Below are 14,853 nucleotides of genomic sequence, written 5' to 3' on the forward strand. Positions count from 1 at the left end.
GGCTTATTTAGTTTAAAGCAGATTACAAAGGATTTAGTAACATGCCTTTGGGCCATAAGATGCAGCAATAACTTTTCTCCCTTGGTCATCAAGGCCTACCCCTAAGCAAAGGGGAAAGTGTCCAGATACCACTCCTGCTCTTGTTGGCTAGCTCAGGAAAGAATGGTCCACTGTAAGTCTGTATTGGTTCCCTCTGAGCCACCTGGGCCACAGCCTGTGTCAGCTTAGCCCACACACACCAGTCTCAGGGTCACTAACTTCTGCCTTGTGCAAAACTGTGTTAGTCAGAAAGGGGCCCAAATTCAGACAGGCTCAACAATTCCTTATATATTTTTCAAAGTGCTTTTGTTGCATGTTTCATTTTCTGCTATACATGGCAATAAATATTTGTTGCTTTGGTCTGTACAAAAAGTCTGTGAGGAAGGTAAGACAGATGTTATCTAAATGGACAAACAATAAATACAGAGAACAATCTTGTTCTGAGTCCCCCAGACAACAGTGAAAGAATCTGAAAAAGGTCTTTTGATTCATAGTCCAAATCTACACCATATTGCCACCTTTCGAGTTGTTGCTTACAGAGAGTAAGCACCAGGAACCAGATGATATTCCAAGTCCTGCGATGAGCCTGCATGCCACAGCTTTCTAAGAGAGCATGTGAAGGTCCCCAGCACCCACAGAGAAAGCTATTTATTTCCTACAGAAACTCAGAGAAAAAGAGAAAGGGAAAGGGAGAGAGAGAACAAACACAAAACGTGCTCTTTCCCCAAATGCAGGCGGTTGAAGGCGGGACATCTAGTTGCTGGGGTGGAAACAGTAACATTCAGTTAACAATGGACTATTTAAAAAAAAAAATAGTTTTCTTTTCAAATTGTAACTTGTGGTAAAACATAGAAAAATGTACTAAACGAGCTTGTATAAAACAGTAAAATTTTCAAATAAGCCCAGGAAAAAGCACAATGCTGGAAAGAATGGGGTACAAAGGGGGGGGGGAGAAAAGATTTCATACAAAACTACCTATTACAATACAGAAAAAAGTATAAAATGTTCCTACTTTGGAACTTAAGTACAAAATGACACTGGCACTGGATCACTTCACTGTCTAAGCCTGAGGAGCTCTCAGAGGGTGGGGAGAGACGCTAGAAAGAACAAAAGGAATCGAAGTCTTTAAATCTCAAGTTGATCAGTCCAAACTCCACCCGTTTTTTTTTTTTTTTTAGCTGAAAATATCACCTCCCTCTGTAACGTCTACCCACATGGCAAAGTTCATCCAGGCCTCAAAATATTCCATTAGGTAGTCCACAAACACCCTACACATAGGGGTTGGGATCTCTGCGTGCTGCAATGTGGAAAATGGAAATAAATCTACAGGCTAAATGGTGAACACATTCAGTCTTTTTTTTTTTAAAGAAAAAAAGCATATCCCTGTGAAAATTTATACATATATATATGTCTGTATATATATATATGTATATATATGAAATTCTCTGTGGTTAGAAACATATTTAAACTAACTAGCCACAGACCAAACTAGACCTGCATTCATCCAACGCTGGAATTCTATGCTAAAGACTAAGGTCCTTCTTCTTCTTGGTCAGAAGTAGGCAACAGTAAAAGTGGTACTTTGTTGTGCCACTGAAACTGCTCCCTGGGTGGGTCTTCCCCGTATCGTGTGTTGGTAGCACATGCAAACCCCTGCTTTTAAGGAAAGGACTGCTTGGAACTTTGGGACCTGTCCAGAGCTCATGTGCTGTGCCTCTGGATAGGATGAAGCTACAGATGATAAACAGCTATGTATAAAAGCAGATGGATTCTGTGTAGGGACATATAAATAGGAAAGGTCCTGGAGAAGCGGACTTAGGCCTGTGCCCCAAAGTCCTGTTTACAGTCACATTCCTGACTATACATCTTGAAAATTGTGTGTGTGTGTGTGTGTGTGTGTGTGTCCATGTATATGCTGGTGGTTTTTATCCCTATCTTTTGCTCACGTCCTTTCCTACTTCTTAGTAAGGCCTAACAACAAGAGTTTATATGAAACCAAGATTCTTTCCAAGCTTTTCTCAGTCTCATAATTAGGGACTGAGTGAGGCTGGAGCCCTTTGAAAACAAGATGGCAGAACTGAAGAAGTGAAAAGCAGTCTCTCTCTTCAGCTTAGGGATGTCCCTCACCCCTTTCACAGCACCGAAGTTTCTTTGCAAAAATAGTATCTGAGATACAAAAGGAAAGGCAGATGTGCTTGTGAATGCATCTCGCCAGGGCCTGGTCCAGGATCAAGGGTGTTACAAGAACAGAGGGCTGGGAGCAGCTGTTTCCAAGGTCTCTGGCTGTAGTCCACAAAGAGCTGGTCCCCCACATGGTCAAGGTCTGCTAACTGAGACAGTCTTCACAAGAGTTTCCGGTGGAGGATCTCCCAGGCCATCCGCTTCCGGAAGTACGGCATGTGTTGCTGTAGGGACACAGACACACCCGTAATTACCACTGCTTCTGTCTAGACCCAATACTCCCTTCCCCGTACTTCTTTCTTTCTCAAGGTTGTGCTTGTGGTCTTTCAAATTATTCATTCTTGGTTACATATGGGTTTTTTCTTTCCATTGCTTTTTCTACTGTAATTTCTATTGCTATTTTCCATTGCTATAGCCTTAGAAGTTACACTGGCCATTTCTAGGAGAAACCAGGGGATGCCCAAATGTCTCCAAAAATTTTGAGAATGGTGCCTAATAAGTCCTCTTGAACTTTTAAGAGGATATGAGCCTAGGCGTAAAAATAAAAAATTCACTTTTTAGGAGAAGAATTTAGGGAACTTCAAGAGTCAGCTCAGGCTGGTCTAGACAAAGGGCTACGGTAGAGAAATCTGATAAGACATTGAATCAAACAGAGGTAGAAGGCTAAAGTGGAGAACCTATCAGAATAAACCATCATCTCTAGTCTCAGTCCACTTCGGTCTCTGAGGGACCATGTGGACAGAAATGACCGATCACTCACTAAGAGAAGACTGACAAACGTCATCAAGTGAGGGGTCAGGGAAGGGGGCAGCATAACGAATTGCATTAGGAGATTGAGTTGTGGCCTATTCCCAAACCTGACTACTAACTAAATGCAAGGAAACTAAAGAAACTTGCTCTGGCCCCAGTTTTCTCTAGAAGTAGGCAGAGAAGGTTCTGCTCTTTTACTACAATAAGTGAGGTGAGGAAACCCAGGACATGGCCTATCACTAACTTCCTTTCATGATGTGGCTCAGGCAGTAACCATCAGTGTTATGAATCATAGGCGCAAGCCTGGTAGAGGTAAGGGCAGAGGCCCCTAAAGAGACAAGCATCTGCGGGCCCCCTGGAGCTCCCTGCCGAAGGCCCGGATCACCTGTGTGAAGCTGATCGGCCTGTCTTTGGTAATACAGTCAGCGTATTTGCAGGCAAACATTCCACAGTCACTTCCATTCATCTGCTGTGGAATTTCCTGGAAGACCAACAACAACAAAACGGTGTCTGTCCAAGCTTCTTTCCTTCTTACATTAAAAATAAGAACCAAAGGATATAACTTGTACAGGTTTCTCTAAGTTATGAACAAATGACCCTGGCCCTCCAGTCATGACAACAGAGGCTCAGAGAAACAAAATACAGCATTCTAGTCAGGTCTGTGTCCTTCATACTAACCACACAGAGTACCTCAGACTTCCATGGCATCTAAGGGTATAAAACTACTCCCTCCCCCAGAGGCCAAATAATCGGCAAACATTCCCACAGGAGTGAAAAGCTTAGTAAAGTATCTGGGCATTTGGAAAACTTAATTCTACGTAAGAAACACACCACCGGTTTTTCTACGGAGAGTTTAATCTATCCTCCCCGAGAAACCAACCAACCAAGACAGGTGGGCCAGGAACGAAGCAGTAAAATCCTATCCTCCTCAAATACCCTGCTCTTAGGATTTTTATTTCATAAAGCTGAAAGGTACCTGGCTTTTCTTGCTGAATAGCTGCCAGCCATTGGTGTCAAACTCCTTCCTTTTCTTGTCAATGCTTTCTTGCTTTAGGTATTGCCTAAAGGTATCAGGAGAGAACGAGATAAGCAGTGGAGAACACTGATGACAGCTGCCAACCTAAGAATGGGGCTGACAATCCCTAGGAACAACTTTGCTTCATCTGCTCCTCTGGGGAAAAGAGTATATAATGCTGCGCAGGGAATCCCGGGACTGCTAAGTTTTCTCCAGAGCTGAGCTTGCCTCTTACAGTGTCCACTCTGTCAACTCAAAAGGAACATGCCCTCTGCCTCTAATAGTCAAGCTCCTTCTACCTACCATTCCTTCTGAGGAAAAACATTTTTTATTCTTTTCCTTGGTTTATATGGTCCTTTAGTACTCAATCTAATGGATGAAAAATGTGTTTCTGGTACTATGAGGGTTTATATACTATTGCTAGGCTTGATTCTCCTATGTAAAATTTAAATCCAAATCAACAATGTACTGAGTGCACACCTTCGATAGAGCACTCTTTTTAAGTGCAAACTGTTCACCATCGTGGCATCTACTTCCTCCTGGCCATCAGAGTGGTACGGTGAGGAATAGGTGTTTTGGAAAATGAAACAGGTGGGGCATAAAGAGATGTGCATTCTGGTTTCCACCTGAGCCACTAACTAATAGGACCTGGGCAAATCAAAGGCACCTCTGTAGGTCTTGGTCTCTTCATCTGAAAAATTAAGAGGTTGGATTAAATGATTTCTCAGTAGCATCTGTATCTTTATATCTAGTCTATATTTTAGTGCATTAGGACAGTAATTGCTCCCATTAGGAGTAATACTATCCTAATAATACTGGTATTATTATATCATTTTTAAACTATACTTAGATATAAAACATGCATTTTTGCTTGATATAAATATTTTATTAATCACTCCATTGAAGGTATCAAACAACTGAAATCAATTACCGGGAAAAACACCACATATACACCGAGACCAAACTCTTCTGTCCTCAACTCCCTACTTACAAGAGGATTCTGCAGGCTTCATTGTTTATCCCACCCATAGAGTCGTAATAGGTAATATTCTTCTTTCTAAAGTCCACAACCTGAGAAGAAGAAAAAAAAATTGTGTGTTTATGAAGTGAAGAAAATTGGTTTCTCAGATTTTCCTTCCCCTGGCCTTTGGAACCTTTTACCAAACTTCCTACAAAATCATGACAAGTTTGACTTTGCATTATACTATGCTTAATCTGCAGGAAAAACAATGAGGGGTTATTTACACACAACTGTGATGGCACTGATCAATGGGTGGTCTCGTTATTGCTGTGAAGCCTTTTTCTAATGCTCATTCTCTCCCTCTGCAAGGTGGGCAACAGTGAAGAAACAACATGCTCTTCAGGGAATGTAAGTTGAGTATTTCAAGATCATTTCCACGCAGTTTCAGAAAGATGGTGAAAAGATTCTGGGTTTTATTTCTTTATTGAGAATTTCCTTTTGGCTTTATGCTTTTCGAATATAATCGAAAACAGACTGTGAAATAACTTTTACAGTTTCATTAACACATTAAGATAATGCTCACAGAGTCATAAAAATATTAAATTACCAAGTATGCAAGGCAAGTCACGATTAGGCTGAAAATAAGTCAGAGAATCTGAGTGGCAGCATCATTAATAAGTCACTTTTCCCCCATGCATTCCTTTAAGGGTGCTCAGACAAACTATGACTCTCTCTTAAATATTTCCAGAAAAGGAAATTCCACAGCTTTCTTCAAAATCTATATTCTAATCTTGACAGGAAGTTCATTGATCTGATTTTAGTCAACCTACTACTAAACGATCTTTCTGTCAATAATCAGGGAACAAGCAGAACTACCACTCACCACCCTCTGTGTGTTCTGTAGTTACACAGCTTTCAAATTTTATCCACAATGAAAGGGTACTCACAGCTAGACACCAGTGCACTCCCAGGTGAATGGGCACCAAAAGAATGTCAACAGAAAACACATCTACTTTCTTTGTCCAACGTTTCACTGCCTGATAACCAGCCGTTTTCAATTTAGTGAAGAAAAAGGTATTAAATGCATGCACACTTGGCAAGCCTTTCTCTTTACTTCGCTCCATCAGCATATTCATGTAGAAATTGATGATCTGTGGGAAGAAAATACAGCTATTAGAATATACACTCAAGCCTTTCAAAACAGTTGCAGTTGCTGTACTGAACAGCATATGCAATTGTTTCCCAATCAACTAAATTAAGTCTTCAGTATCCAACAGATTCATTTCTCCAAATCAAATTCTGACTAGAAGGAGGACGGCTGAAATGCTATAAATGGTGAAAAGAGAAAAAGCTGACATATATATTATGGGGTTGGGGGTTCAAATGGGCAGATGCTGGCGCAGCCTGTAGAACACTGAAGGTTGGGTCAAAAGACTGCAGAAAGACAGGGCTATTAGGTGAGGCTTACAGAAAAGGAAAGGAAGGAGTACAGAACAAGAAAAGCAGTTTAGTAAGGCACATTAGCAGTTACCTTAATCTACTGGAACTGTGTGAGCAATTTAAGTAGATACTGAGCTCAGGTAGAGCCTCGTGTTAGTCAAGTTAAGATCAAGAGTTCAAACCTTATATGAGGGCCACATAGTTTTGCACAAAGATAGAAAACTCTGCTCCGTGGTTAAAGACAGCCTTTTCAACTTAATAAGCCATCCTGCAGAGGCAAACTCTTTTGGTCTCAAGTAGAACTACGTGACAGGAGAAGTCATCAACTGTACTGGAAAAATACCTGTAAACTGATAGTAGCTCAGCAATGTCACCTTTATAAAGAGGCACACATGGAAGTATAAAAACCTACCTTACATGAGACCTAAAAGTCAGGTTACAAACATGAAGAGTAAAGTTCTACCCCAGAATCTCTATGGTTAGCTTTCTCATCTTTGTTAATTCCACTTATGCCTTCAACATCAAGTGTGAATGAAAGAAATTACAATGCCTGAGTGAGGAGATGTGTGATTCTGTTAATGAAATGACCTCTCTAATAGTGACTATGCTGTGTATGGTTCCATTAGGTCCAGGACTCCTTGGTGCTAAAACTTGAAAGTTATTGTGCCGGAAGTTACTGCATACTTACTTTATGTGGCCAGCTGAGGTCAGGCCAGCATCTGTCAACTGCAAGGAATGAATGGGCTAACTGATCCACGGCTTGGAAATATGACTAAGAAAACAGGCACATTTTTCAGAATGCTTTTTGGGGAATGGGAAAATGCCCCTGTTCTTTGACAAATATTTACACACAAGGATGCCAGAACAGTGAGCTACTGCCCAACGGTGAGCAACTACATGCTGGGGAGGCAGCAGGGAACACTGCCAGGAACATACCAGAGCATGGTCTAGACCAGAGAAAGGGCCTATAGATGAGGATGCCTAGGCAGCTGCAGGAAAACCACACTCGCCATGAGGCAGAGCTCTGAGGTAGGGGAAGGCTACGACTGAAGAAAGACACTGTTTTCTCTGCAGCTCTGATGACTGAGCAACAGGCCCAGCTGGCCCAAACAACTCAGGTTGTGGCTTATTCTCTGCCTAGTGTGATGCCTAATAGATAACTGGAGCTCCGTTGTTATAGATAATGATAATCAAGACACAATTCGAATCAGGTATTTCTCAACTATGTTTTCAGTCTAACTCTGCCCCTCAGGATAATGGTGCTAAAAGATGCCTCTAGGTTTCTGAAGGAAACCATGAATGCAGTAGGATCTTCTCAGCACATACAGATTTCTAATGAGGAAAAAATCAGCAAGAAGGAATTCATTTATTCTTCTGGCCTTCTACCCATCTTGTAATGTTGGCCATGGTATAGGGTAAACCCTTCACTCCAAGGCATAAGCAGTTGACCTTCTGGTCACTGTAAGCCAAACCTTCCATAGGGACAGACACCTCATATATTATAGTAAGAAATAAGGACTAAAGGGTGAAGTGAAAGGAATCAGGTAGAGAGATAAGGACAGTGAAGTACACGACAGCTATGGAGATTCATCTCCCTCAGGTGCCTATCAGAGATGTCTTACCTCTAGAATCATAAGCCTGAAGTTAAAAAAAAAAAAAAAGAATGACAAAACAAGTGTCATGCTCTATATCACTATTCTATTTTTCAAGAGGAAAGAGTTCCAGAAACCACGGAAGCTTAGCTGGACTTACATAGCCTGCGTTTTGCTTGTTTGTTCACCTTGAGAGGGTTCACTAGAAAGCTGAAGACCAACACAGCTGAACAAGACCAGAGAACCCCAGTGATCAGACACCATGGTATCTGTTCCCTCTGAGAATTCCTCTTCCATTGCTGCACCAAACCAAAGCTTCACCACTGAGAGGGAAATGGCCTCCTCCAAAGTCAACTAGTTAATTAGCTCTAAGGAGTGATCTAGATTCTTTTTTACTTCTCTTATATCCCAGTAGGAGGGATTTGGTGACCTCAAGGCTTCCTATATTAGCTGAGAATGTAAATCTGACATCGGAGGCAGAATTCAGATTCAAGTCTTTCTCCTCAATTTTTTAGCTATTGCTCCATCCAAATGACGAAAATTGCCATAGTTCAGCCAAGACACAATCATACCAAAAAAATAAACTAAGAGTTAGAGAACAAAAAAGTCCTACATGTCATCTCACAGAGGAGGGCTGAAGATGAAGGAGAAAGAAATGAGAGAAGGGATCACAGTGCTCAAGATGAAAGAGGAGCAGTGATAGCCACAACATTTGCTTGCATTTTGTGAAGACAACAGTCCCCCATGCCAAGTTGGCCAAAGCCCTTTCCTCAAACAAGACTCTCTTAGCTCCAGCAGATCCTAAATTCCCTTTGAAATAAGGAGCTAAAAGTAGACCAGCCCTGTGCTTGCTGTTTGTCTTGCCAATATACCACAATCTGAGGACTACTGTCGATGTTAGTCCACCTGTCACCCTTTCTGGAGCCCACACTTGCCTCTGTTTGCTCACTGTGGCTCGTGGTGCTTAAGGAGCTGCCCTTCCTGCTGCCTTCACAGCCTTGGCCATAGCGTCTACTTGTCTATGCACTCTGTTTAGGGATGGCTGGGTTGTTTATGGTGTCTTGTTCCTTTGAGATTTTATTTGAAGAGCTGCCAGGCTGAAGCTGAAAAAAGCTTTGCTTTTTTTTTTGAGACGGAGTTTCGCTGTTGTTGCCCAGGCTGGAGTGCAATGGCATAATCTCAGCTCACCGCAATCTCCGCCTCCTGGTTCAAGCAATTCTCCTGCCTCAGCCTCCCGAGTAGCTGGGACTACAGGCGCACATCACCATGCCCAGCTAATTTTTGTATTTTTTTTTTAGTAGAGACGGGGTTTCACCTCGTTGACCAGGATGATCTCGATCTTCTGACCTTGTGATCCGCCCGCCTCGGCTTCCCAAAGTGCTGGGATTACAGGTGTGAGCCACCGCGCTCGGCACTAAAAGCTTTTCTTTAAGAGAAAAGCCCACAATGTTCTCAAATTAAAGATTCAATCCTTTTCCTGTATGTTACCACAATGACATAAATGACCAATGCTATTTGTATCTTCCTTCTTCCCCAGTAAACCAGCTGAACTATTGTTTTCTCATGCTTTTAGAAATAAAACATTTCCATTAACAGTGAAGTCTTGATTTTTAGCCATTGTTATGTTTATACTTTGAACCCTTCTAATTAGCTTGAGAAAAAATATTCTACAAGGCCTGGGCGTAACAATACTTCCGAGTAGAGATCAAGTCAACTTTTGGGGGGACAAAAGTCATTTTTCCTTTTTTTTTTTTTTTTTTTTTTTTTTTTTTTTGAGACGGAGTTTCGCTCTTGTGACCCAGGCTGGAGTGCAATGGCGCGATCTCGGCTCACCGCAACCTCCGCCTCCTGGGTTCAGGCAATTCTCCTGCCTCAGCCTCCCGAGTAGCTGGGATTACAGGCACGCGCCACCATGCCCAGCTAATTTTTTGTATCTTTAGTAGAGACGGGGTCTCACCATGTTGACCAAGATGGTCTCGATCTCTTGACCTCATGATCCACCCGCCTCGGCCTCCCAAAGTGCTGGGATTACAGGCGTGAGCCACCGCGCCCGGCCCAAAAGTCATTTTTCCAATTTTACCTCTGTAGATTTTCACCTTGACCTCCCCATTCTGATTTTCAAATTAAATTTACCCTTGTCAACCACGAAGCCTGAGAGACTAACTGGACAGCAGCATTTGAATAGTTTGGTTCAGGTCATCCACTCACAGGATCCAACCTAGTAGTAAGTACTAAAGAAACCAAGAAGGCAGGCTTCCCTCACTGTGTTCAGACATACAGAATTTGTCTCACATGCCAATTCAATGAACAATTTATTAGAATTATAGCTAAACTGTTAGAGAAAGACGGGCAAGCAACGTGTTTATGGAGAATAACTACTATTCTCCATGTGACCCTGCATAAATCCCTCGTTTATCAGGGCTAGTTCTTAATAGAAACACTTCAAAGAGATAAACAATGATATGGAAGCCAATGAGTCATGTTAGAAAACTTTAGTTCTGATCATTTTATTCCACACATGGTGGATCATCATATTCACTTAACTAATTTATTTCATTTTGCCTCGTGTCTTCCCTATGCAATCAGCCTTTATACTCGAAGGAAAACCTGTTCCTAAGGCTGGTTTGTCTAGTTGAACTTCATGTTTTTTGCAAGCTGTTTACTCTCTTTACTGAGCATCACTCACATTTAACTACTCCTTGGAAACAATTGACAAACTATGACCACTACCAATTCCCTCCATTCCCATCAAAGAAATATATTCGGAAAGTAAGAATGCTAGACAAAGTTGGGTGTGGGCTCTTGCCTGTAATCCTAGCACTTTGGGAGGCTGGGGTGGGAGGATCGCTTGAAGCCAGGGATTCGAGACCAGCCTGGGCAACATAGTGAGACTTTGTCTCTAAAAAAGCCAGACCTGGTGGCACATTCCTGTGGTCCCAGGTCCTTGGGAGGCTGAGGCAGGAGGATCACTTTAGCCCAGGAGTTTGAGGCTATTGTGAGCTATGATCATACCACCGTACTCTAGCCTGGGTTACAGAGTGAGACCCTATCTCAGGGGAAAAAAAAGTTCATCAAAATGCATGTGCTCCGGTTCCAGATTTGAATTCTGCAATAAAAATCAGGTGACTTTGGTACTTCCCTACAAAGTTTTACTTCGCATTTTCTACTACTAATCAAGTAAGAATATGCTCTCTATACACCCGGCTATTGTGATGCTGAATAGCTGAAAGACATCTCTTTCTTTTCAGAAACAAAGCTTACCAAGCAGGTAATTAGCCTGCCTGGTTAGCTGTGGCTTCCGTGCAGTTACAGTCTGCTATGTAGATTCTATCTTAGTTCCTACTTCGCCATCCTCCTGTCCCCCATATTTTCTATGAGTTTGCTCCTCATGGGCCTTTCACTAGCTGGTGAAGTTAGAGATACTGTATTCCAACAGTCCTGTGCTTTTCCATTTGGAAACAACTGGTAACAACTAATACGGGTTTGTAGAGTAGAATCATCCCCCCAAAAAAGAGACTCGTCAGCTTGCAATTTTTCCAATACATCCACGTAAATTAGCAGCAAGGAATGAAAGAAAAAATAGGGTCTTGAAGGGAAAATAATAGACAGACAGGAAATGCTCCAGTTATCCTGCTTCTCCAAGTAGGAGAGAGCATAGAGGGCTGAGGAGAGGAAAACGTGTTTCTGGTGGAACAAGTAGGTGGATCCCGTGCACCCAGAGGAAAACATCTGGGTGCACAGGATCCATCTACTTGTTCCAGTCTTCTATATCCTTACTGATTTTCTACTTATTCCATCCATTATTCAGAGGCAGTGAAACCTCCAACAGTAACTGTAGATTTGTCTATTTCTCCTTTCAGTTCTATCAGATTATGCTTCATATATTTTGAAGTTCTGTTATTAGGTGTGTACATATTTAGGTTGTTAAGGCTTCTTGATGAACTGACCCCTTTATCATTAAGAAATGTCTCAAGGCCGGGTGCAGTGGCTCACTCCTGTAATCCCAGCACTTTGGGAGGCCGACGCAGGCGGATTATGAGGTCAGGAGATCGAGACCATCCTGGTCAACAGGGTGAAACCCTGTCTCTATTAAAATTACAAAAAAATTAGCTGGGCGTGGTGGTTCATCCCTGTAGTTCCAGCTACTCAGGAGGCTGAGGCAAGAGAATTGCTTGAACCCAGGAGGCGGAGGTTGCAGTGAGCCAAGACTGCACCACTGCACTATAGCCTGAGCAACAGTGTGAGGCTCTGTCTCAAAAAAAAAAAAAAAAAAAAGAAATGTCTCTATATTGGTACTAGTACCAAAACAGAGATATAGACCAATGGAACAGAACAGAGGCCTTGGAAGTAATGCCACACATCTACAACCATCTGATCTTTGACAAACCTGACAAAAACAAGCAATGGGGAAAGGATTCCCTGTTTAATAAATGGTGTTGGGAAAACTGGCTAGCCATGGGCAGAAAGCTGAAACTGGACCCATTCCTTACAACTTATACAAAAATTAACTTCAGATGGATTAAAGATTTAAACATAAGACCTAACACCATAAAAACCCTAGAAGGAAACCTAAGCAAAACCATTCAGGACATAGGCATGGGCAAGGACTTCATGACTAAAACACCAAACAATAGCAACAAAAGCCAAAATAGACAAACGAGATCTAATTAAACTTAAGAGCTTCTGCACGGCAAAAGAAACAATCATTAGAGTGAACCAGGAACCAACAGAATGGAAAAAAATTTTTGCAATCTACCCATCTGACAAAGGGCTAATATCCAGAATCTACAAAAAATGTAAACAAATTTAGAAGAAAAAAACACCACCTTCAAAAAGTGGGTGAAGGAGATGAACAGACACTTTTCAAAAGAGAAGATTTATGCGGCCAACAAACATATGAAAAAATGCTCATCATCACTGGTCATCAGAGAAATGCAAATCAAAACCACATTGAGATGCCCTTTCATGCCAGTTAGAATGGCTTTCATTAAAAAATCTGGAGACAACAGATGCTGGAGAGGATGTGGAGAAATAGGAACACTTTTACCCTGTTGGTGGGAGTGTAAATTAGTTCAACCACTGTGGAAGACAGTGTGGTGATTCCTCAAGGATCTAGAAATAGAAACACCATTTGACCCAGCAATCCCATTACTGGGTATATACCCAAAGGATTATAAATCATCCTATTATAAAGAGACATGCACACGTATGTTCACTGCAGCACTGTTTACAATAGCAAAGACTTGGAACCAACCCAAATGCCCATCAATGAGAGACTGGATAAAGAAAACGTGGCACATATACACCATGGAATACTATGTAGCCATAAAAAAGGATGAGTTCAGGTTCTTTGCAGGGACGTGAATGAAGCTGGAAACCATCATTCTCAGCAAACTGATTCAAGAACAGAAAAACAAACACCGCATGTTCTCACTCTTAAGTGGGTGTTGAACAAAGAGAACACATGGATACAGGGAGGGGAACATCACGCACTGGGGCCTACTGGCGGGTTGTGGGAGCTAGGGGAGGGATAGCAGGAGGTGGGGAGATTGGGGAGGGATATTTAGGAGAAAGAGCTAATACAGGCGACAGGGCAATGGATGCAGCAAACCACCATGGCACGTGTATACCTGTGTAACAATCCTGCACAAGCTGCACATGTACCCAGAACTTAGAGTAGAACTTAAAAAGTCTGATAACATTCCCTGTTCTGAAATCTACTTTGTATAATGTTAATAAGTCACTTTTCCTTTTGATTCATGTTTGCAGGGTATATTTTTTCTGTCCTTTAACTTTTGTAAACCTATGTCTTTACATTTAAAATGGTTCCTTGGCCAGGCATGGTGGCCCCCAGCACCTTGGGGGGCTGAGGCAGGTGGACCACCAGAGGTCAGGAGTTCAAGATCAGCCTAGCCAACATGGTGAAACCCCGCCTCTACTAAAAATAGAAATATTAGCTGGGTGTGGTGGTGGGCACCTGTAATCCCAGCTACTCAGGAGGCTGAGGCAGGAGAATCACTTGAACCAGGGAGGCAGAGGTTGCAGTGAGCTGAGATTGCGCCATTGCACTCCAACCTGGGTGACGAGAACGAAACTCCATCGCAAAAATAAAGAAAGAAAATGGTTTCTTACAGACCACTTTTTTATCCAATCTGACAGTCTCTGCCTCTTCTCACATGTATGTAATATACGTAACATATACATATAAACCTATATATATTTAAAATATATACATTTTTTAAAACCAGACAATTTATTGTGTAATCGTTGACATTCTTAAGATGAACTGGAGGATGCAATGCTGCCCTCTTGGGTGTAGATGTTGTTCTTTCGCAGAATCCATGCCTAAATCTGCTGTACACAGTGTTCAGGTGCTTCATTCAACCGGTCACAGTGGTATTTTGTCTTCTGGCCTTGGCAATCTAGTTATACTTTCTCTTGCACTTGGCAGAGTAGCCACATTTGCCACAGGTTGACTTCTGAAGGTGGTAGGCCTTGGAGCCGCAGAAACGGCACAGCTTGTACATCTTATCACACTTTCTGAACGGTAATATTCCCTTCTTCTTATTACCTTTACGGTGCCTGCCAGACACGTTCACCAATGAATCCTTTGGCTGTTACACAAGGACAGACATTCCCAAGTTTCTTCCCTCAGCTCTTAACCGAGGTCAGAGCTGTGCAGGGTCCCCAAAGATCAGACCGAAGCAGGGGACATAGTGCAGCTCCAGCTCCACAATTATGGGTTGGTCCCCCAGGCATCAGTCTGCAGCTATTTTTCTGGCTCAGGAGGGCCACTGCATGCCTTTTTCCTGCCTACCAGTTCGTCTTATCCAGAAATTTGCTGGCCTCCCCAAGGACAGCCGATCTCTGCCTTT

At 42.3% G+C, this 14,853-nt stretch overlaps 1 protein-coding gene across 5 annotated transcripts in view; it reads right to left on the reverse strand.

Annotated features, from left to right (window-relative positions):
* Positions 1-312: 312 nt before the first annotated feature.
* Positions 313-14,853, reverse strand: part of SENP1 (SUMO specific peptidase 1) — a 68,180-nt gene continuing 53,639 nt past the window's right edge. For 4 of the 5 annotated variants that reach the window (XM_009003220.5, XM_002752092.7, XM_035255177.3 and 1 more), the window contains 5 exons: positions 5,894-6,097; positions 4,977-5,056; positions 3,947-4,031; positions 3,356-3,451; positions 313-2,444 (listed from right to left, as the gene is read on the reverse strand). In XM_009003220.5, the coding sequence (XP_009001468.1) occupies positions 2,382-2,444; positions 3,356-3,451; positions 3,947-4,031; positions 4,977-5,056; positions 5,894-6,097 (528 nt within the window). In that variant the 3' untranslated portion in view covers positions 313-2,381. Of the gene's footprint in view, positions 2,445-3,355; positions 3,452-3,946; positions 4,032-4,465; positions 4,677-4,976; positions 5,057-5,893; positions 6,098-14,853 lie in introns of all 5 variants that reach the window. The other variant, XR_013522440.1, reaches the window with a different exon arrangement.

The sequence above is a fragment of the Callithrix jacchus genome, chromosome 9 (genome assembly GCF_049354715.1).
Source record: "Callithrix jacchus isolate 240 chromosome 9, calJac240_pri, whole genome shotgun sequence".
Lineage (NCBI taxonomy): Eukaryota > Metazoa > Chordata > Mammalia > Primates > Cebidae > Callithrix > Callithrix jacchus.